This window comes from Poecilia reticulata, linkage group LG17, assembly GCF_000633615.1.
Source record: "Poecilia reticulata strain Guanapo linkage group LG17, Guppy_female_1.0+MT, whole genome shotgun sequence".
NCBI classification, from domain to species: domain Eukaryota; kingdom Metazoa; phylum Chordata; class Actinopteri; order Cyprinodontiformes; family Poeciliidae; genus Poecilia; species Poecilia reticulata.
The window spans coordinates 4,515,264-4,536,243 of NC_024347.1; the positions used below are offsets into that span (position 1 = coordinate 4,515,264).

The following is a 20,980-nucleotide window of genomic DNA, read 5'->3' on the forward strand; positions in this document are numbered from 1 at the left end:
TTCTGAATTTCACCTTCACTCAAACCACATTATTCGGAACTATGTGGGCCCATTTTCAGAGTACGGAACCAAAGTGCACTCGAGCCGGTCAACGGTTCAAAAGCGCAACCAACTCAGCCTCAGGTGCGAGATAAAATCTACACACACACAAAAAACATTGCATTAATAGCTAGCATTTTATTGCTTGTTAAGGCGATAAATAGCTAGAATTGGCATTTTATTGCCAATTACAGCATAAAATGCTATAATTAGGATTTGTAAAGAATGAATTCAAGTTCTTTCGACCAGTTTACCTTTAACATGCCAGGTGTCATGTCTTTTGAAGCAGACGTCTGTTTCAACACACCCGAGTCAAATCCGATCATTAGCAAGAAAGTTCATCCAACAGTCTTTATTAACTTTACAGGTTACAAAAAGGTTTAGAAAAACATATTTACAACAGCAGCAACACGGTGTGAGAGCTGTCCAGGAGAATGAACCGGTCTGACTTCACCGACTTAAAATGCAACGAGTGAGGAGGCTCCAGGTTCTGTGGTCTTTATGCAGCCAAACCTGAACATCGGAGTTCTGAACTTCAGAGATGCGTCCCCTGAGCAGAGTGTACTTCATATTCTTGGACAGTGAGCATCAAGGAAAGTGGAAGGAGGCCTAAAGACTCGTCACTTTGCCACCTCCATGTTTTCGACGTGTTTGGCAGAATCTCCGTTAGCTTTATGGATCCTGTTGGTGTGGGGCTCCTGGTCGTCGTCGTCCTGCTTCACCCTCTTCACTTCGGCTTCCTTTACCGGACTTTCTGGTTTCCTCTGAAAGGAAGCACAGAAAAATTAGGCCACCATAGCACAGGGCATTCTGGGTAATATATAAAGAAATAGCTTGTGGTCTTTTACCAAAGACCACAAAGAAAGTTTGTTTAAAGTTTGTGAAACGCTAAGTTGCGCTCAGTGTTTCCGTCAGGTGTTCTTGGGGCATTTGATACAGGGCAGTTTGAAAGAAAACCACACCAATAGAAAAAAATTTAACAAATGTTGCAACTTCCGTCCCCAAAGGAACCAAGTCTACCAGGTCATCACCACTGGTCACAAACCCTGGATCTCTTCAGTAGGTCTGTGGAAAACATTGTGTAGCCTGTTGCTGGAGATCAAACTACTGTGATGCAGCCAAAGAATGAGCCAATGTCTAAATGTTACATATTGTGCTAAATATGTTAATCTGCTTAATTTAATATCCACCTGACGGCAAGAAAATGCTTTAAAAAATAAATACACAAATTTAGGCAGCAAGAGGTTTACAAAAAAAAAAATCATAAAAAGGCAATTTATAACTTCACTGAGTACCATCATCATTAACTGCATGTTTGAATTTGCATTATTCCTTGGAGTAACCCGAAACTCATGTTCTAGTTCGATCTGAACTTTTGGATAGAATTCCTTTAAAGGAAACTGAGATCCTCGACCTACACCAGCGTCACCGTCAAACGTCCAAGCGCTCACCTTCTTTCTGACCAGGTGGGAGATATCAGACACTGGGACTGTGGGGGGATGTTCACTGGTGCTGTTGGTGCTTTGCAGCTGGTTGGAAAATGAGACAAAAAGCCGTTGGGGAAAACAACACAAACTTAGGCAGTAAGAGACGCAACCGAAACCTTTAACTTTGCTTCTGACAAATGAGAAATGAACCCGAACTAGTTCAAGTTAAAGTTAGATCATAACACTCCCCCTGCTGGCCATCTGGGGGACATTCCACAATGTTTGACCGATGGGGAGAGTTTTAGTCATTTCAGGAACCTCCTCTGTATTTTGTTTGGGTTTTAATGCCTGGCCCACATCAGACCTTTTCGCAGTGACAGGAAGTGAGTGTTTAAGAAATCAAAAGCTTCAAATATCTTGTTTCCCAGCGTGAATGTTTCATCCATGTTATTTCAGGAGCAGACTTACTGCCGGACTGGACGAAGGGTCAGCAGGGCTGACGGTAGAATCAGGCAAAGCAGAGGAACTGGAGGCTCCGTCCTACAGGTGGGAACAAAGCAAACAAACAAAAAACTCAGAACAGGAGCCGTGGAGCATCTGTCAGCAATAAGAATGCAAACAGGAGACTTATACATCTGTGGATTGGTCCAAATAATCAAGTATTCAGAATATAAGCAACATCTTGGTAGGTTATTTCTTTCTTTCAAAGAACTTCTGCAGGGTTTCACCAACTCACAGACTTTGTAAGGCCAGGAATGGAATTTAAAATATGCATCGCAAATAAATCGTATGTGTTGACCTGAGAACTGGTTAGAAATGTGCACTTACCCATGATAGATGTAAAAAAGCTGGCCAGCTTCACGCTAGCTAGCCTTCAATTGTGTATTAGTAGCATGTTTGCAGTAGCCACAAGTGCCTCTAATCACAGAACGCAGTAAAGACGTTTGCATGCGAATCAAAGTTTTGCATAACTGAACGCCATAAGAAAAAAAGAGCATAGAATATAAGATGAAATAATTCTGGAACAAAATGTAATACCCGTGATAAATGTATTTAAGGCTAACTTGTTATTTTTCTGGTGAATTTAATGTAATTTTAGACACACAAATTTAAGACTCAGGATGCAGACGCCCTGCACTAAAAAGAAAAACACAGAATAAGCAGTTTGTTCTTTCCCAGCTCACCTGAGCCGCCTCAGCGCTGCTCTTCATCCCTTCAGTGGCGTCCTCCACCTTCTCCTGGATCTCTGGGAGCAGAGCCTTCAGCTCCTCCATCTCCTTCCTCTCGTCTTCCAGAGCCTCTGGACCCTCAGCTTTGTCCATCATCTCCTGCAGTTTCTCTGAAAGGTCAACAACGTCAGACTAACAGGTCAGCTCTCCGTGTGGTGATCTGCTGTGGTGGCAGGTGGGCGGCGCCTCACCCAGCCTCTTCTTGATGACCGAGATGGAGCTGTTCAGGGCCTGGATGGCCAGGGCGTACTGGAGGTTCAGGCTGTGGGCGACCCCCAGCTGGTAGTGGGTCTCTGCCAGCAGGCGGCTGTCCGGGTCCAGGTGCTTCAGCTGGAGCTTCAGACACTCCTGGAAGTCCTCGAGTGCCTGGTTGTAGTTTCCTGACACGCAGATTAAATATGAGTAATATGTGTGTGGCCCTGGAATTGACTTTATGATTATGGCTTGATTTAAGAAAAAATAAAAATGGACAGGCTGGATTTATATAACTGCAGTCGGCGGCCGCACAAAATCAGTCCAAGGGCCACAAATGACCCCGGGGCCACACTCTGGACACCCCTTACATATACAATTTTCCTCTTAGTTACATATTGTCACCTTCCTAAAATAATGGCCTAAGCCTAAAAAAAATAAAAAATTGTCCCAGGCCATTATTTTAGGAAAGTGACAATATGGCCTCCCAGCAAACACCCTGAAAATGTAACGGTGTGTTGAAAAAGTGAGTCTCTTGGCTAAGCTCTGTACCCGACTCGACAGAAACCTCTCCCAGCTTCAGGTGGGTCTGCGCCGCCATCAGCTGGTCGTCCTTCTCCTCCTTCCTGAGTCAGACGGAAACATGAGGTCAGATCCCAGCAGGCGTCTGGATCCTGCAGGCGTCGCTGCAGCTCTACCTTCTGTAGATCACTTTGGCCACTTCCAGCATCTCCCAGGCCAGCTGCAGGTTCCCCACCTCCTCATCTTCACTGTCCTGGAGGAAGGCCACAGCACAGTGAGCCGATGTCACGCTTCCCATCTGAAGGCGAGTGTGCGGTCAGTACCTTGTCAGCAGTGGGCTCCCCTTCACCAAGCTCCTCCGCTTCAGCCTCCCTCTCTTCATCGTCCTCGTCGCCTACGGAGGGACGGCGTGGTTATGAGGGCATGCAGCTGAACCGCTCGTTTCCATTAAGTGCAAAAATTGCGCAAATTGTAATTGTGCAAATAAATTTGCTTTATTGAAACACTTTTTTCGTGCAAGTTACACGATCGATAACTGGATGTTGCTACTGGTGGAAATGAAGAAGATGACAGGAAGTGACCTGGTCTGACTCATCACATCAACACATTTATTCACGTGGGATTTTAATCGCCTTATTTGATGGGAAACTGCAATTGTGAAATTGTGTCTGTTTTTTTGCCTTACATTTGCAGAATGTCGGGAAAGTTCTGAGCCACTTTTAGTGGAAATGCAGCTACTGATGCTTTACTGTAGAAATTAAACTACAAGCAATTCATTTGAACAATTAATTGAATTTCTGGTTTTTGAAGATTTAATGTTTGAAAGGAAAAAAATGTTTATATATCACAATTTTGTCTTTTCCCCTCCCAACTATTAACTCCTCGGGTTTCCGTAGGCCAGAGTGATGTCGCCACACCAAAGGCGGCCATCTTGTTAGACTAGCGTGTTTTACAGCCATTTATTTTTACGGAGTTCGAATTCAGGACAACGCTGCAATGGAATATCGGGGTCAAGCTAAGATTTTTTTTTTCCATTTTTAATTACAACAATAAAGTCATATTACAAGAATTTGGTCATATTAGGAGAAATAAGTAGTAATTTTCTGAGAATCAAAATAAAAAAAAATGTTCTCAGAATTCTAAGACATTCTTTCAGTGAAATTGCATCCTTTTTCTGCCAATATTGACATCTGAAATGTTTTGTGCCCATTTGTAACAGAAACATCTCTACAGTCTGGATAAATCAGAAGTTCACCTCCAGCTTCTTCTGGCTTATCTGTAGATTCTTCCTGTTCAGCAGCTGCTTCAGATTCTCCCTCCTTCTCCTCAGCTGGTGATTCATCCTCGCCGTCCTCTTCCTCCTCCTTCGGTGTAGCCTCCGAGCCTTCAGTCGTGCTCTCCTCCGTCGCCTCGCTCTGCTTCTCAGAGTCATTGGTTTTCTTCTCCGCCATGGCGTCGTACACCTGAACCCTCAGCTCGTCTCTGGACTTTTCTAACAATGCGACAGAGGAGCATTAAGCGTTAAAGCCAGCTCCCAGTGGGATTTGAAGTAGTTAGCCCCGCCCCCTCACCATCAGCGTTCTCTACGCTCTCAACGTTGGAGTCTTTGGGCTTTTCCTCCTCTTCCTCCTCCTCCTCTGGGACTCCTTCCAGAGCGTTCCCCAGGACAGAGTTCTCCATCCTGTAATCACATCCCGTCGTTCACATCTACAGACTTGAAGCGCCGTCAAGCAGCGCTCTAAAAAAATTACTGCCACAGTTAAAGCTAGTTTAGTGATTTGAAACCCACCGTGCCAAATCCAGCAGTGCTTTCCCACACCAGTAGAACGCCTCCCCGCACTCATCCGCCGTGTCTCCGTACTTCTTAGCTCTGAAATTATTATTTTTCTCCTGTCAATATTATCACCAAGTTACACCATCTGATTACTTGCACCGAAATATTCCGTTTCAAAATGCACTTCTGCAAAACGTTGCTAGGAGAAAAAAAATTGCCCCTTTTACTAAATAAAGTAAAATAAATTTTACCAGATAAAATAAAATTAAATACAAAACAGAAAATCTGGGAATTTTTAAAAATCTATGTTTTTTTGTACAAAGGCCATGATGTGAAAAGTGACTAGATCTATTGTTCATATAGGTATTACACAGAATGGACATGTAATTGCATTGAAATATGCAGTAATATATTTTATTGCAGCTGGAAGGACCCAAATGTTTTTGTTAATTTTGTACAGGCAGTGAGTCGGTCCTCTATTCTGCCATAGATTGGCTACTGTCAAAACACAGAAAAATAAAATGTTTGGCTATTGTCAGCTTACATTCAGCTCTAGTTCCCAGCTGGGTTATCATTCGAATAATTGCATTTTCCTGGTGACAAAATTGGACCAATTTGTTTGACACATAACACTGAGACTGAAGATGCAGTAAATGGATAGACATGAAAAAAAAAAAAAAAAACTTTACTCAGTCAGGATTTCTACACGCTTTCGCTCCAAGCATTTGGAACTCAATTGTTTGTCCCTTTAAAACGCAGTTTTGATGGTAAAGTGAAGAGTTCTGAATAAATTTGAAGTCGACGTTTTTTTTGTTGTTCGTTTGTTTTTTGCCGAGTTCAGATCTCGAGGTTGTGTCTCACTTTTTAGCCTTAAGGCTACGTTTCTAAAAGTCAGTGAGGAAAAGGTGGAGGGTTATAGCTCCTGAAAAATGGGGAGCAAACATTTTCTTTGAGAACATTTATAAGTGTCAATTTCCACTATAATTAAAATGAACCATTGAAACAGTCGTGAAAGTGAACTGCGGAAATGCGGACAACACTGTTTGGGCCGCATCAACTCATTTCTATTATTAGGATAACGCAGGACACCCGAAGGAAACTGGCACAAAGGAGAGGATGTTTAAGTCCAGAATTTTAGACAACCAAAAAATAGCCTGTTTGAAATACATAAAAAATAGACAATTTTTCGAGATACAAAATGAAGAAATTATTTGTAACCTTTCTAAAGATATATATATATATAAATAAAATACTAATTGATAAAGTTTTTAGTCTGCCAGTGGACTCACAGCATCCCGCAGGCCTCCTGCAGGGCGCTCACTGCCTCCACCACCTTCCCCGTCACCAGGTACTTCTTGCCAGTCCCGACGAGCTTGTTGGCCTCCTCCATCTTGGCTTCACTGGACAGAGAAACCAAAGCAAGTGGTCACTTGAGTAAAAAACAAACAAACAAAAAAGTATTTTTCTTGCAATTAAATAATAATTTGCATATTTACTCTGGTAAACTTAAATAAAAAAGATTTTGAAGAGCCCTAAGAAACAGCAGACCTTGTTGAAGAGTAACACTGGCAGCGAGGGGTTCAGGAGATGTGACGTGTGAGTTGCTCCTCGCGTGGACTACTGAACTGATCTGTTGTTTCAATTTAGCGCGAAATGGGCTCGCTCTTTCCGGTGTCGTAGACAAACGCGGGAGAATTCTTAAAGGTACAGACACATTTGTTCTGAATCACAGTATGTTGTTTTTATTTTTCATCGACCGCTTGAGTAAAAGGAAACTCTTTCATATGTTTTATTTAATCTAAAACGGCGGTGTTCACAGATGAGTCTTATGAGAATTTCTTGAAATACAAGAAATACTATAAAACGATTGGAGTTTAAGGGCAAAATTGGGGGGAAATGTCTTGTGTGAACAAATGCACCACAAAGGAGATACTGTTGGTTACCAAATACAAATAGGAACCAGTGAGGAGTTCTGATATAGATTAATATGCCAGCCAACGGCAAGCATCCTGTGAGGAGGTGAGATGAGCATTTTATAAATGTTCATTATTGCAAAAACTGACCCTGAAACAGCAATAAGCCATAAAATCAAAGGTAAAAGAATATTCAAAATGTCTTTATCTTATATGGCACGTAGAATAAAATCAATATTGACCTCTGCTTTAAAGATCTTAAGTGTAAATTATACAGATCAGGTTCTTATCAGGTCATGTAGATTATATCTTAATAAACTACAAATATTCAAAAATTGCCCTTTTCTTAAAAACAAACATCTATAGAGTTCCTCTATTGCTTTTTTTTTTACACTGCAAGCTTTTTAAATATATAATATTAAGTATCCTTCTGCATAAGTCAGCATACCTAAAGCATCAAAAGAAGTCCAAATATAACCAGGATCCAACAGATTTAACTTCATGCGTGACCTAAATTTTGTATAAAACATGAAACCTATTTAGATTTATTAAGCGAACGAACAAAAGAGGAAGTGGTGCAGCATCTATGTGTGTATGTCTGTGCTGCTGCTGTATTATTAGCAGGTGCCTGTTTGTGTTTCTGCTCTGTTGTACCCTGCTGTGACTGACAGATCCCCTCTGAGTTTCTCCTGCTGACTTTCTTGCCTCCACTGTGTCAGAACAAGTCTCAGCCTGGCCTCTCTCAGTCAGCCTCTCATTCATCAGTCTGTCCTCTGTAGGGACAATGATGTACTATATTGCACATGTGGATATATTGTGAAATAATCCATCCATTTGTTTTCCATCCCCACAAGATACTTTTAAAGGTCGCAAGGTCTAGTTTGCCATGGGCATGATACAGCTTGGACAGGTCACCAGCCCATCAAAGGGAAACACAGACACACCTGACAATAAATAATCATAAATTTTTAAGTTGTTATTTATATGTAGAAATTCCAAACGACAAAATTGTTTTCAGACTGTGACAGAAAACGGGAGTATCCAGAGAGAACCTTCTGTATCACAGAGAGAACAATCAACCCTCAGACCAAACAGCTCATCAAGAACCCATCTTGGTTTGGGCCATTAGCCTCACAGCACTGCGGTGTCACAGTGAGCTCAAAAGAGATGGTAAGAGTTTCAGGAAGATGGTGGTGGCAGAAGCTTGTGGCTGGCTACAGATCTAAAAATTTCAAAAGGAGACCTTATGTTGTTCCGAAAATAGTTTAAATGTGAAGGACATTTGAAATAGTTGCCAACAAGCCCAGGTCTGATTGTCCAAGCAAGTTCACCCTGGAAGCAGAATGCAATGTGCCGAATGAAGTCTCCGAGAAATATCGTCACAGAACCTAAAACAGGCTCTTGTTCCTGTTGATCTGAAAGTGCCTGCCTGTACAACCAGAAAGGGACTGGACAGTCCGCTGTCCAAGAAAACATGAAGGTCAGACCCAGGTTTGCCAGAGAGAAAATAGACAAAGGTCAAGAGTTCTGGAGCAACGTCCTTTAGATAGATGAGTCCCCAGCTGATTCATGTGTACCCAAGAATAGAGGAGAGAAATCAAACAACAAACCAACAGTGAATCACAGCTGTAAGAATCCTGGTTTAGGGATTCTTTGACAACTCACTTCCATTGAATCCAACGTGAGTTCTATGTTTCAGAGAGTGCTTGAGCAAAACGTGAAACCATCTGTAAAACAAACAAAAATAATACAATAAAACAGAAGCAGAGTTGGGCTCAGAAACATGACAATGGCCCAAAACATAGCAGAGAATCCACCAAGGACTGCCAGAGGTTGAGAATCCTTTAATCTCCCGTGGAAACCATTCAGTTGCTCAAAACGCTTGAGTGGACCTAGAGCCACCTTCTCCTCTCTGCTGCACTTTCCAAGCTTCTGTCTCACAGAGCAACCCTTTCCCACAACTCTGCCCACCCGACTCCTTCAGACTAGTCAGCAGAAATTAGCAAACACCTGGTGGAACTGCAGTGAACAGTGTTGCAGGGTTAATAGAGGAGCCATGTTGTGATGGCTGAAGGCAGAGTTTCAGAAAGAGGAGCAGTTTTTAAAGAGACAGAAGCCCGATTTCAAGGCGTTGCATTGCAAAGTAAAATTTTTTAAAGTCATATGCGATAGTGTTTTTATAACAAATGAAGGTAACGTATTTACTTGATTGTGCTATAAAATGGCCTTGGAAATACATGATACTGCCTCTTTGAAAGATGTTTTGTTGGTTACATTTCTCAGTAAAAAACTGAACATTTAATGGTGTTCTAATTTTTATATGACTGCAAACCTTTTGTTGATGAAGAAAAACACGTCACAGCTACATAGCAGTGATATCACTGTCATCACTGTGTTTACGTCTGGTGGAAGAGACTCATCACATTTCTAGCAGTTTTACAGTCCCCCACCGTATCTCTGATGCAACTTTGTTGTTATTCCTGAGGGCTCATTGAAACCAAGACAATGGGCCCCTGAGGGGCCCTTCAAACATCCAGCAGCTTCAGAATCAGCCGTTGAGCGTATTCACTAATTACGGGGATATTGTGAGACGGGAGATGAACACAGGACAGTGTTTGATCCTGAGCCTACAATGGTGCATCTAAAAGGAGGTTATTATGTGCCGACCCTCTTATCTGGCCCTTGATGAGATGTCTCCTATGGCAACGGTGTGCAAATACAATCTATGACAAAGACGATGGAGGAAGGCGAGGAGGCTGCTTAAGCTTTGAAAAACTCCTGTTTCCTTAGGTAAAACAGATTGATATGAGTCAAGACTACAAAAAACTATTTTGTTTTGAATTTCTGCCTTTTTTAAAAATATATGTGTTCTTGCTCTTCATGTGTAATTGAGTTCCTTAAGTCTTAATGCCAGTTCAGTGGCAAGAATACAGCCACTGAACTGAATACAGTTAAAAGGTCATAAGGTGAGGTTTGTCACAAGCCATGTAGGGGACAGAACAAACATGCAGAAGAACGTAAATAGTCAGTTTAGTTTGCGGTTTATAAAATGACTTAGTAAAATCTTCAACTACATACTGTTAAATCACGAGAGATTATGCAAAATACAGTGCAATATGCAATACCTCAGAGGTTCCACTTTTGTTATCCTGGTATATAGAATATTGATTAAGAAGCACAGCTCTCAAACACACGTCAGCAGGATTTTTGCTCATGTTTTTATCCAGGGTTCTATAAAATCCACACCTATTTGACAAACAGTTTGAAACCAGGTTAATATCTTGCCAAGCCAAATAAAGAAATTGATGCGACACATGTCATAACCAGACAGCCAGTTGTTAGTTTAACTTCCGTTTTCACTAACCACCAGAAACTGCCTCCATTGTGAAAAGTGTGCAGACAAAGATGTGAGGCGTCCCTCCGCTTATTCACTGAGTAAACAAATCAGCGGCATGTGAAGAGGAAATGAGAGAGAAAAATCCCTTTTGAAGCGAACTGATTAAAAGCACACAATGTTGCAACACAAGTTTAAAGAAAGGAGGAAGTTTCATCTAAGTATTTTTTTTTTCATGTTTAACAGCTGGAGCAAACTCTAAGGATTAAAAGTTTATCTTTGACTCTTCCGAACACACATTTCATGTCACTGTTGTCTATGTAATGTAGCCTAATATATGTAGTATGATAATAGGCAATAATGGTTTTGCATGTGGCATTTAGTTATATAATAGGCAATCGCATTACCTGTTTTGACGCAGAATTAATTCCATAATCTATTTTACGTTTAACTTCTATCTTCTTTTTTGAAACATTTCAATTGCAGAATTACGTCACACAAAATGAAAGTCTCTCTTAAATATGCGAACCCCATTATTCTCTTTTTCTCAACTTAAGAGGTGATACTAGAAAAAAATGACTTAAAAAAAAGAACACAATTTACATATGGAATTTCTCCTCGCATCCACTTACGGTGCTAGTAAGTTCTTAGGCCTTACTTTGACAGGATTAAACATAATCTGTTACTCTGTGTTAAATAGCCTAGTTTTTGTCTCATATGAAACATGGCTGCTTTGTGAACTCAAACAAGATCTTTTGTATGAAGTGCAGATTTTGAAGGAAATTCAATGAAGGTATATACCATAAAATACAGATTGTTTTTATTGCTGGTTCATGGTGATAAGGATGTACTCTGAATTGGGTTGAGTTACGTGGCAACCAACCTCTTGACTCAAAGACCCTTTCCTGGTTTCTTTGCGGAAGAATGAACCTCGAAAAAAAAATACGTCTTATGTTTTGGATAATTATGTCAATAAATATATTTTCGAAAGCGACTCGTAAGAATAGACAAATTGCATAAAACGGTTATTTAACACTTCTTCTGAAGGTTTCCTCGACGTTTTCCTTCGAGTAACTTACATTCCCAGAAAGGGGGAGGTTTGGAAAGTGCAAAGTCATGCTACATTGTGGCGTGGTCAGGACTGGAGAAGTGAACTGAGGAGATGCGTCTCGTTGTTTGGTAAAAGTATCGCGAGATTTTGGTGAAGGTATATAAATCCAGTCGACAAAGCCAGCCGCTGCACTCTACGGTTGTGGATGCGAGGAGAAATTTTACAAAAGGTAGGTGTTTAAAAAAAAAGAAAGAAAAGAAAGAAAAGAAAATGACAACTTTTCTCTATATATGTGTTGTTTTGGAGTAGTGTTTTTTGTTTTAAACTTCCAATTCGCGGGGCTTAAAGATCAGGGCGTTCTCATTCGTGTTTTTGAAGCATTCAACAAGTGTTTTCCTCTTTTTTTAAAATCAGAAAACGGGACGGTCGTCTGTAAATCCAGTGTGACAAGAGTTGGCTTAATCAGTATTTTCTGTCCGACATTGAAGTATTTATCTGAAATCGGGTTTTCTTTTTAGTCATTTTTGAATGTACTTCCGTTAACCAGGTAAATACCTACATTTCTGTTCGTAAAGGGTTGTTTTTCATAAGCGCCACGCGCTCGTCGACGAAAGCACGATGGGAAAAAATAAGTTTTATTTATTCATATACGGAAACACCTGTGAAAGAAGAGAAGTGGTCATGGGATATGTTTCGAAAGATCCCAACTGACTGCTGCTTTCTGTGCATAACAGCCCGAGTAATTTATTGTAAGATATTATGCGCAATTACCTTGTCTGAGGCTTTTGGCTCTCGGTGAATGATCAGATTTGATGCTGCGCAATATAATTATGTCAATATACATTTAGATTTCTCAAATCTGTTAGCATTTTTCGCACATTAAATTGAGTTCAAATTAAAAAATACTTAATTAACCCCAAAGGGAAATGTAATGAGGTACCTAAAGTCAGGTGTGAGAATGGCTGACATGAACATTTGCAAATAACTGTCGTTGTGTTCAACAAGCAGAAAAGTCTGGAATTTAATTTAATTATTTTTCACATGTAGAAGAAATACGGAGCAAGAAACAGGATGTATTGCTTTGTATTATCAGCATTTCCTCCACTCATGCTTTACAGATTCTGTCTAACCTCAGTAAAATAATCAAGTAGGATTTTGTTTATAGTTGAAAGTGAACAAGAAAAAAAAACTTTGAATACTATTTGAAATGTTTTTTTTTTTTTTTTTTAATCTTTGAGAACATAAATAATTTTTCATCTGGAACTGTATTGAAAATGTGTATGAAGTGGAACCCTGAAAAATGTAATGAAATAAAAATATTTAACATTAGTGTAGCCATGTGAACAATTTCCCAGACTTAAATTGTAAACAAAAATTATTTTTATTGCATGAGTTGCGCAAGTGGGCTCATATTTATATTAGACATTCCTTTTATAAAATAAACAATAGGCAGCTGTAAGTTTTCAGAGAGGGTGTGTGTGACACTCTGCCATTTCCTTCTCAGTCTGACTGAAGATGGCTGCAGGCAACGCAAAGATTGGAAAACTGGCCCCAGACTTCTTGGCTAAAGCGGTGATGCCAGATGGACAGTTCCAGGACCTGAAGCTGTCAGATTATAGAGGTAAGATCTTTCCTTCGCTGCAGGAAATGGTTTTTATTTTTTTAACAGACTCTTCCTATTGACATCTGAATTTATTCCCCCACTCCCTGCTTAGAGGTACAAAAATAATCTTGTCTTATTTCCTCTCTGCACAGGAAAGTATGTCGTCTTCTTCTTTTATCCGCTGGACTTCACGTTCGTGTGTCCCACCGAGATCATCGCTTTTAGCGACGCTGCTGAGGAGTTTAGGAAGATTGGCTGCGAAGTCATCGCTGCCTCTGTAGACTCTCACTTCTCCCATTTTGCATGGTATTCAACAATCCTTTGTTTTTGCATTCTCGACGACTATGTATCGTGAGTGCTTAAAAATTTCCTGTTTTGTCGTTTTAAGGACAAACACACCACGTAAACAGGGCGGTCTGGGTGCCATGAAGATCCCACTTGTGTCTGACACGCGGCGCACCATCTCCACAGACTACGGTGTCCTGAAGGAGGATGAAGGCATCGCCTACAGGTGGGGCAGATGTTAGGTTTTGCCCTCTGGTCTATGCACCAATCTCAAAATGCTTTCCGATTACTAAAGGTCACAATTGACTTCCCAGCTTTCGCCTGCTTTACTTTTGGCTGATTTTTAATCGAACCAGTTTCATTGAACCTGATGTGGCATTTGTTGTAATTTGTTGTGAATTGATCCTAAAATCCACACGATTCATATACATTTCCTGTATTCTAGGGGTCTGTTCATCATTGATGACAAGGGTATCCTGAGACAGATCACCATCAACGACCTCCCAGTTGGACGCTCCGTTGAGGAGACCTTGCGTTTGGTTCAAGCATTTCAGTTCACAGACAAACATGGAGAAGGTTGGTGTGTTGCTTCTGTTTTTGCCACTTTCTTTTGAAATTGTACACGCTTCCTTTCTGGAACCTCTTTTATCTTTAATCTATCTGCCTGGGCTCATTACTTGTTTATCTGTTCAGTCTGTCCAGCTGGCTGGAAACCAGGAAGTGACACCATCAAGCCAGACGTGCAGAAAAGCAAAGATTTCTTCTCCAAGCAGTAATAAACTCAAGACCACAGTCTGCTGCCTGCTCTAGCAGATTTCATTTTGTGATAGCACGTCCAATAATGTTTGAGTCAGAGCTATGTCGTCATCATAAAGTGTGTGTACTATGTCTGTGTAAACTGTGGCCCTAGGACCAAAGGACAGTAATTATGCTGTGGTAGCTATTTTATACTGTAGTCAGTTTTTGACAGGTAACTGAGCAGTCGATCATTAGTGGTACATACAAAGGAGCTCACAAACGTTTTCATTGGAGCAAAGGCGAGCCCATCTGTGCTCAAAATGTGGCCCTGTTTTTGTTTTGTTTTTTCTATACTCTGAACAAAATTCTTATTTCACCTGAATAAATTATGTGTTTCACTTATATGGTGATGTTTTCATGTTCATCAACAAAACTGTCACAATTTCTGAAAACCCTCGAATTTAAATAAATTGTAAAATTAAGTAGGCATTTGAATTTTCTCTGTATACAATAATTTGTAAAGATGAATCAAACGCAATTATTTATATTTATACATAAGGATGAACACACAGATATATATTTGAAATACTGGTATTCTCCTGTTTGGATTGATTAGGAAGAAAAATTCTAATGAACATTTACAGGATTAGAATTAAAAAATATGTTGTATTTCTTTGGTAGGGCTACCGCAGAAGTTTAATGTTGACTTAATCCATTCAAGACTTGCATAAGAKAATTGTCTTGTTGGAACAATGCAGGTTAAAATTTTACAGTAAATTCAGAATTTTCACCTATTTTGCTCTAAGTTAAATTAGATTTTTTTTGTTTGAAATTAAAATCTTTAACCCGTCACTCCCGAGTTCAGATAAAAAAATAAAATAAAAATAGTTATGACGGTAAATGTGAATTTGTGACCATTTTATCATAGTGTCTTTTCTCGTCTACGGCGGGAAAATTGCTAATTAAAGCTTATCGTTAGTTGACTGGAAGAGCTGCGGGCTTGGTTACAAAATTTCGTCTTAGAGCGTACTCAAAATTCGAGACATCACACTAACTTCGAAAGAAGAAAATCGTTGTTTTTTTGGATATATTTACATATATTTTTTAGCTTTTTCGGCGTCTTCGCTAGCTAATTTAACCGTTGGAAGTGACTCGGCTAACCACGGTTAGACGCAGGAAGAAGGGGTAAAAATGGCGTCTGGGAAAATGCGTCTGAGAGGAAACAAAGAGGAAACTACTGAGGTTTGGAAACGACACATTCCATACAAGCTAACACCGAAAATATGTCTTTGTTTGCTCAAAATGCGTTAGTGAATGGCATATCGAATGTAACTGACGTCATTATTTGTTCATAAGATAGAGAACACACCCATTATTAGCTTGTCGAAGTTTACTTCAATAAATGAGGACACGAATTTATATACTATTTACATTCAGTAGACACAGAAATATATACTCAAGCCTTTATCTAGTTTCTCAAAGTAAAAAATAAAATAAAGTCGAAGGTAACGGGCAAATACACCTATTTTCTTCTCTACCTTGAGCATCTTTAATCTGCTGCACTTTAAAAACTACAATTACCTAGACTCTTTAAACCTCCACTAGATTATTTTACACCAAAAGCAGGATATTTAACACCTAGTTTTATTGAAATTTGTGATTTTTGTTGCTGATATTCTAATTTGCAGAGGTGCACCTGTATTTCATATCCACGGCTTTTTTTCTTTTTCTTTGTTCACTTTTCAAGTGGACCGGATTATTCATCAATGACTTAAAAACCAAACAAGAGTCTCTGGTCTTTGTCAAGAGGATGATGGCCATCGCAGTCTCTTCCATCACCTACCTGAGAGGGATTTTTCCAGAGTGTGCCTACCGATCCAGGTATCTTGAAGGTGAGCAAGATGCAGTGCAGAAAATTCCAGAAAATCTCCCCATAATTTGCCTTCTTTACGGACTCCCTGCAATGACCTCAAATTATAACGTTATCTTACAGCAATGTGTTGGAAACAAATGTTTTGATATCTTATACTCTAAAAATAGATGTCTGTCTTACTAGATTTGTGCATCAAGGTTTTGCGTGAGAACAGCAACACTCCCGGCGCCAACAAAATTGTGAAATGGTAAATTTCGTTTTAAATAGGTAGATCTGAAAGAAAGCTGTCGTTATCTCTCCCAATGATAATTACATTTTTGTCCTTGCGTATGGTTTCTTTAGGATGATGGGCTGTTTTGACGCATTAGAGAAACAGTATGTAAGTCCTGTCCTCTACTACCTTTAGAATTAAAACAGCCAATTTCTTCCCCTTTTTTATTATTATTGTTCCACGTTTTCTTATAACAGCTCCAGATTATATGCATTGGGGTGAGTACCTTGTAATTACTGAAGCAATATGTAGATTTGACGTGATAGTTGGCGTAAAATGTTAACAATTTCCATTTTTTTGGGTGCGGGGCAAAATCTAGGTTTACACTGATCCAAAGGACCGTAACGTAAGTTGTATAACACACTTAATAATGTGATGTGTCAATCAGAAACATTAAGTTTGCATTGTTTAACTTGCAGTGCATCATCGAGTCCTACCAGTTCAACTTCAGATACACTGAAAAGGGACCAGAAATGGACATAGTCAGGTGGGGATGGGTTTCCTGTTGTAGTAAATAAATAAATACGTGCCGTTTATGAGCTGACTTCAATAAAAGGTTGGTAAATCCTTCATGAAACCTCAGGAACAATGCGATGGGGATGCAGGTGGCACTGGAGGACACCAAGAGAGCCTCTGTGCTGCTCATCAGGAAGCTCTTCCTGCTGCTGCAGAACCTGGACGCCCTCCCCAGCAATGTCTACCTCACCATGAAGCTCTACTACTACGATGACGGTAAGACGCCGAACCGTTTCAGTGTGATTAACTCCTAAAGCAGAATGCTGCTGAAGACATGGAGAAATAACGGCTGCCCCTTGTGTTAACCACGGGTCTTCAACCTGCAGTTCTGGAGCTGCGAGTGGCTTCCTGGACCTTCAACAATGGCTCTTAGTAACTTTGGCTACACATGGGAGAGAATCAACTTTTTTTTTTTTTTAATCCAGCTGTAATAATAGTTCAGTTTTCTGATTAAATAATCTCACTGAATTTATACAACAGAATGACACTAAAGGTACATGTAATATTTTTCTTAGATAAAATTTTCTTGTCAGTATGTTGGAGCCTGTAAGCTATTTTTCTATGTAATGTTCCATAAGTATCAACATCCCATAAAGAAAAAATTGTAAACCTAAAAATAGAAGAAAAAAAAATCTGTGGTTCTTTGAAAAGTTTGACGTTTTTCTTTTTTCTATTGATTCACCATGTATCGTCATTAATATGGCAGGGTTTTCTCTACGTGTAATTGATCGCGGCGCACTGCGACGGCAAAATAAAAGCCACCACGCCTTCGGAATAAGGCTTTTATATAGATATTTATGCTATGTAACTATGTAAAACATTAGATGGTTACTGGACGCTGAGCTGCTCTCAGGAGTTGAGTAAAGCCAGACGCGACAGTTTGAAGTAGAGGGAGAGTTTTGTAGTTTTGCAATTTTATGAAATAAACCAATTTTGATAAGGCCAAAAAAACAAAAACACAGACCTCATCCCTGCACCAAAACGTTTTATTGAAAAACAACTATGTGTTTCCATTAAGCAAATTCATTTTTGAAATATCAAATTGCGTAATAGTACGGTCACAGGAAATATGCAGCTCATGTTGGACAGAAAAGCAGGCCATAAAGCAACTCTTTTCATTTCTGTTACTTTGACTAGTTCTTGTCCTTTCTAAGCACAACCCAAGCACACCAGTAGATGGAAGTTATTCGCTTTCTGACTTCATTTGCTTCGCTTCTTAAAGTTACCCCTGCAGACTACCAACCACCAGGCTTCCAGGAGGGGGTGCACGACCGGCTGTGGTTTCAAGGGGTTCCAGTGCACTTCAAAGTGGGCCAAGTGCACACAACCTACCACTCCCTGAGGGTCCGAGTGTCTGTGGAGCAAGGCCACGTGAAAAAACTGCAGGAAGGAAACTATCTGAAGGAACCTGTGCGGGTTTCCCTGAGGAAAGAGGCAATCAAGGTGGGTTTAGACCGGAGACTCTGCTGGTCCATCATTCATTATTTACTTCCTGTCATTTTTTAAAATAAACTTTTTTTATTTTGGTTGTGTTTCCTTTGCTGTTTTTACATAATCCTCTTCAGAGAAAAGGCGTTGAAGATCCTCCTTCTGAAGACGGTAGGTGTTTCTGTCTAAATAAAGTCATTTCAACAATTTTCTTGTATTTTTGACATTTTTTGAACGTTCTAAAATAAAGTGTGCTAACTTTATTTTAAACAGAGTCTGCGCAGTTCAAGAAACCCAGCAGGCCACTGACTAAGGTACAACATGACATGGAGAGGCTTCAGAAGCAAAACCTAATATTCAGAGCTTCACTTGAGTTATGATTAAACCTGCAGTATATGACTTTATAAAAAATTTATTTGTTTTTTTACAAATTTGTTAAAACTGTCAGCGTGTTGAGACTGATAATCTGTGAAAAGATTGATCTCCTCCATGAGCTACTGTTGCCATTTCTAGATCAAAAACAACCAATCAAAGCCAGGAGGAGGGGCTCAGTGCCGTCAATCAACTGATGTACTCACTGCTCAATGTGTTAATGACAGAAAAGCAACTTACCCTTACAGGAAAACCAGAGTAGGTGGGGGGAGTGATCAGTGTGATTGAGAGTGCTAAGCCCCGCCTCCTGGCTCTGATTGGTTGTTTCTAGATAGGAGTGGAAGAAGGCAGAGGAGCTCGATTTGATTTTTTTCACAGATTATTCATGTTATAGCATACTGTCACGACATAGTGATAGTTTTTACAAAACTGTTTAAAAAGTATATTTTTTCATAAACGTTGCATACTGCACTGTAAGGTGTAAAACTTTGTAATTTTTCTGTCTGTCGGTTAGAAGAAAGCTGCTCCGAAATCTGTGGCGAGAAAGAAGAGGAGAAATTAGGCCGGGAGACCAGCACAGCACTACCAGTTTATTAGTGTGACATTTACAAACATTGTTCAAGTTACAGTCAGCTGTGTATGAAAGAAACAAACAATTCATTGTTACACATTTTTGGTATGAAATTTGTTTTTAAAGGCGGCTTATTACATAGAAGTTAGAAATGTGTTCAATTTCTTCTGATTTGAAGTTGGTTAAAAAAAATTTGGACTGAGAGGAGAACAGAGAAATAAAGCTCGATTGTAGTGTTTATGGTAAGAGTTTGTAAAATGTGGTGGTATTTATTATTATTTAGTATACGTTTGTGGTGTTGGAAACATGTAAATCTTGAAGATTTATATTAAACGACATGATTCTCATCAATCAAGGCTTGTTTGTCTGTATTCATATTTGATTTTTTTTTTTTTCTCCCTCTTGAGTGATGGCTGATGGCCGGTTTGGTCCGGTCCAGTCCGGTCCTCTGCACCTCCTTCAGTCTCTGGCTCAGGTTGCTTCCTCCGGTCGGCTCTCTAAAACAGGCTGTCCACGTCTCCCATCTCCACAAACACGGTCTTGAGCTGGGAGTAGAACTCCACGGTCACCTGGCCGTTCTCCCGCCCGATACCTGGTGGATGTAAGGGTACGAAATGCTGAGAATGGGGAGGAACACAAGACTTTACAAGATTAGGACCACTGGAAAAAAAAATTAAAAAGGAACAATTATGACTTTAATTTCAGAATTCTGACAACAAAAGTTCAGAATAGTAATTAGTCAGAGGAGGATTAGTGGCTCCAATTGTCCTCCGTAGGATTTAAAAGTGCTGATATTGTTTGAAATTTCATATTTGTCAAGTTGCAAACAAATTTCAGTGCATTTTTATATGGTAGACTAACAGACTACATCATGAAGATGTATGTATTAAAAGATGATTGTACAAAATAACCACTGGATACAAATAAACATTTCACAGCTTTTTATTTGGAAAAGCTGTTGTAAACTTCATTTTACACTGCAACAATAAAAAAGCTTGGCAAGATTGTTGGTCTAGTTTCAAGGGCAAATACCTTAGTGCAGTTGAAATTAAACTAACTTACAAATAACTTTTATTGTCTTAAAACAATAAAGTTTGTTTGTTTTAAGACAATAATTCCTTAATATTGATGTCAAAGTATTAGTTATAAGTTAAATAAAATGTCAGTGGCACAAAACATTTTAGCTTAAAACGTGAATTTTTTTCCCCATGGCATTTTATTTCACTTACAACAAATACTTTTTCATCAATGTTAGGGAATTATTGATATAAGACAAGCTCCTTTGTCTTGTTGAAAAGTTACTTGTAAGTTAACACACCTGAAAGAAGACAGAACTGAGAAAGTTGCACTAGAAACTAAACCAAAATTACTTGATAAGATTTTCTGTTTTTGCAGTGTGTAGTTGCACCTTTTGCACATTTTGATTTTAAAGCAAAGACCGGTGATAGTTTCTGTAAGGAAGACGTAAAAAAAAAAAACAACAAAAAAAAAAAACAGACACAATGTTGTAATTTGTACATGACGTTGGGCCCCTGGTCCCTTAGAAAACACTCGTTCTGACTGCACCTGACATTTTGAAGCCTCCGAATGGAACCTCCACAGGAGTGATGTTGTAGTTGTTGATGAAACAGGAACCGGCCTTGAGCTGTTCCACCACACGATGGGCTCGGGTCACATCCCTGGGTCACGCAACAAAGTACGATAAAAAGAATAAATAAAAATGTTTAGGCGTCCAAAACGACATGAATAGAAACTGAAACGGTGACTATGTGACGTCGGTTTTCCTGATACTTCTCTTCTCTGTTTTGTTTTTGTATGTATGTGTATATATATATATATATA

General features: G+C 39.5%; 4 protein-coding genes across 5 annotated transcripts in view; 2 read left to right on the top strand and 2 right to left on the bottom strand.

Annotated features, from left to right (window-relative positions):
• Positions 1-376: 376 nt before the first annotated feature.
• On the bottom strand, positions 377-6,843 carry LOC103479004 (histone-binding protein N1/N2). The gene is made up of 13 exons (XM_008433196.1): positions 6,732-6,843; positions 6,473-6,583; positions 5,199-5,279; positions 4,981-5,090; positions 4,665-4,901; positions 3,733-3,803; positions 3,586-3,662; positions 3,440-3,513; positions 2,887-3,075; positions 2,651-2,805; positions 1,935-2,006; positions 1,491-1,568; positions 377-803 (listed from the first exon to the last, which is right to left on the bottom strand). Exons 2-13 carry the CDS (start codon positions 6,571-6,573, stop codon positions 660-662), a joined length of 1,389 nt encoding a protein of 462 aa, XP_008431418.1. The 5' UTR covers positions 6,574-6,583; positions 6,732-6,843; the 3' UTR covers positions 377-659.
• Positions 6,844-11,602: 4,759 nt separating this feature from the next.
• Positions 11,603-14,509, top strand: prdx1 (peroxiredoxin 1). Its single transcript, XM_008433197.2, has 6 exons — positions 11,603-11,710; positions 12,986-13,102; positions 13,237-13,390; positions 13,473-13,595; positions 13,815-13,945; positions 14,063-14,509. The coding sequence occupies exons 2-6, from the start codon at positions 12,997-12,999 to the stop codon at positions 14,143-14,145; spliced, it is 597 nt and encodes a 198-aa protein (XP_008431419.1). The 5' UTR covers positions 11,603-11,710; positions 12,986-12,996; the 3' UTR covers positions 14,146-14,509.
• A 168-nt stretch (positions 14,510-14,677) lies between these two features.
• Positions 14,678-19,489, top strand: zte38 (zebrafish testis-expressed 38). Of its 2 annotated transcripts, none has more exons than XM_008433199.2 (12): positions 14,678-15,349; positions 15,855-15,999; positions 16,164-16,227; positions 16,323-16,359; positions 16,449-16,469; positions 16,571-16,597; positions 16,671-16,738; positions 16,835-16,983; positions 17,990-18,210; positions 18,333-18,366; positions 18,469-18,509; positions 19,082-19,489. In XM_008433199.2, exons 1-12 carry the CDS (start codon positions 15,299-15,301, stop codon positions 19,127-19,129), a joined length of 906 nt encoding a protein of 301 aa, XP_008431421.1. In that variant the 5' UTR covers positions 14,678-15,298; the 3' UTR covers positions 19,130-19,489. The 2 variants fall into 2 exon arrangements, with proteins under 2 accessions (XP_008431421.1, XP_008431422.1); XM_008433200.2 differs by having other exon boundaries at positions 19,085-19,489.
• aldh9a1b (aldehyde dehydrogenase 9 family, member A1b) overlaps positions 19,144-20,980 on the bottom strand; it is a 6,850-nt gene continuing 5,013 nt past the window's right edge. Inside the window, exons 10-11 of the mRNA XM_008433198.1 lie at positions 20,705-20,817; positions 19,144-19,730 (exon numbers count right to left, since the gene is read on the bottom strand). Of these exons, the coding sequence (XP_008431420.1) occupies positions 19,636-19,730; positions 20,705-20,817 (208 nt within the window). The 3' untranslated portion in view covers positions 19,144-19,635. The remainder of the gene's footprint in view (positions 19,731-20,704; positions 20,818-20,980) is intronic.

Excerpts from the sequence above, each read along its gene's own strand:
- LOC103479004 (XM_008433196.1), bottom strand. The coding sequence starts at position 6,573 with ATGGAGGAGGCCAACAAGCTCGTCGGGACTGGCAAGAAGTACCTGGTG. Across the intron at positions 4,902-4,980 it reads GAGCGTAGAGAACGCTGATG|AAAAGTCCAGAGACGAGCTG; the intron begins GTGAGGGGGCGG and ends TCGCATTGTTAG. Across the intron at positions 3,804-4,664 it reads TAAGCCAGAAGAAGCTGGAG|GCGACGAGGACGATGAAGAG; the intron begins GTGAACTTCTGA and ends GTCCCTCCGTAG.
- prdx1 (XM_008433197.2), top strand. The coding sequence starts at position 12,997 with ATGGCTGCAGGCAACGCAAAGATTGGAAAACTGGCCCCAGACTTCTTG. Across the intron at positions 13,103-13,236 it reads GAAGCTGTCAGATTATAGAG|GAAAGTATGTCGTCTTCTTC; the intron begins GTAAGATCTTTC and ends CTCTCTGCACAG. Across the intron at positions 13,596-13,814 it reads GATGAAGGCATCGCCTACAG|GGGTCTGTTCATCATTGATG; the intron begins GTGGGGCAGATG and ends CCTGTATTCTAG.
- zte38 (XM_008433199.2), top strand. The coding sequence starts at position 15,299 with ATGGCGTCTGGGAAAATGCGTCTGAGAGGAAACAAAGAGGAAACTACT. Across the intron at positions 18,211-18,332 it reads TGAGGAAAGAGGCAATCAAG|AGAAAAGGCGTTGAAGATCC; the intron begins GTGGGTTTAGAC and ends AATCCTCTTCAG. Across the intron at positions 18,510-19,081 it reads CCAGCAGGCCACTGACTAAG|AAGAAAGCTGCTCCGAAATC; the intron begins GTACAACATGAC and ends TCTGTCGGTTAG.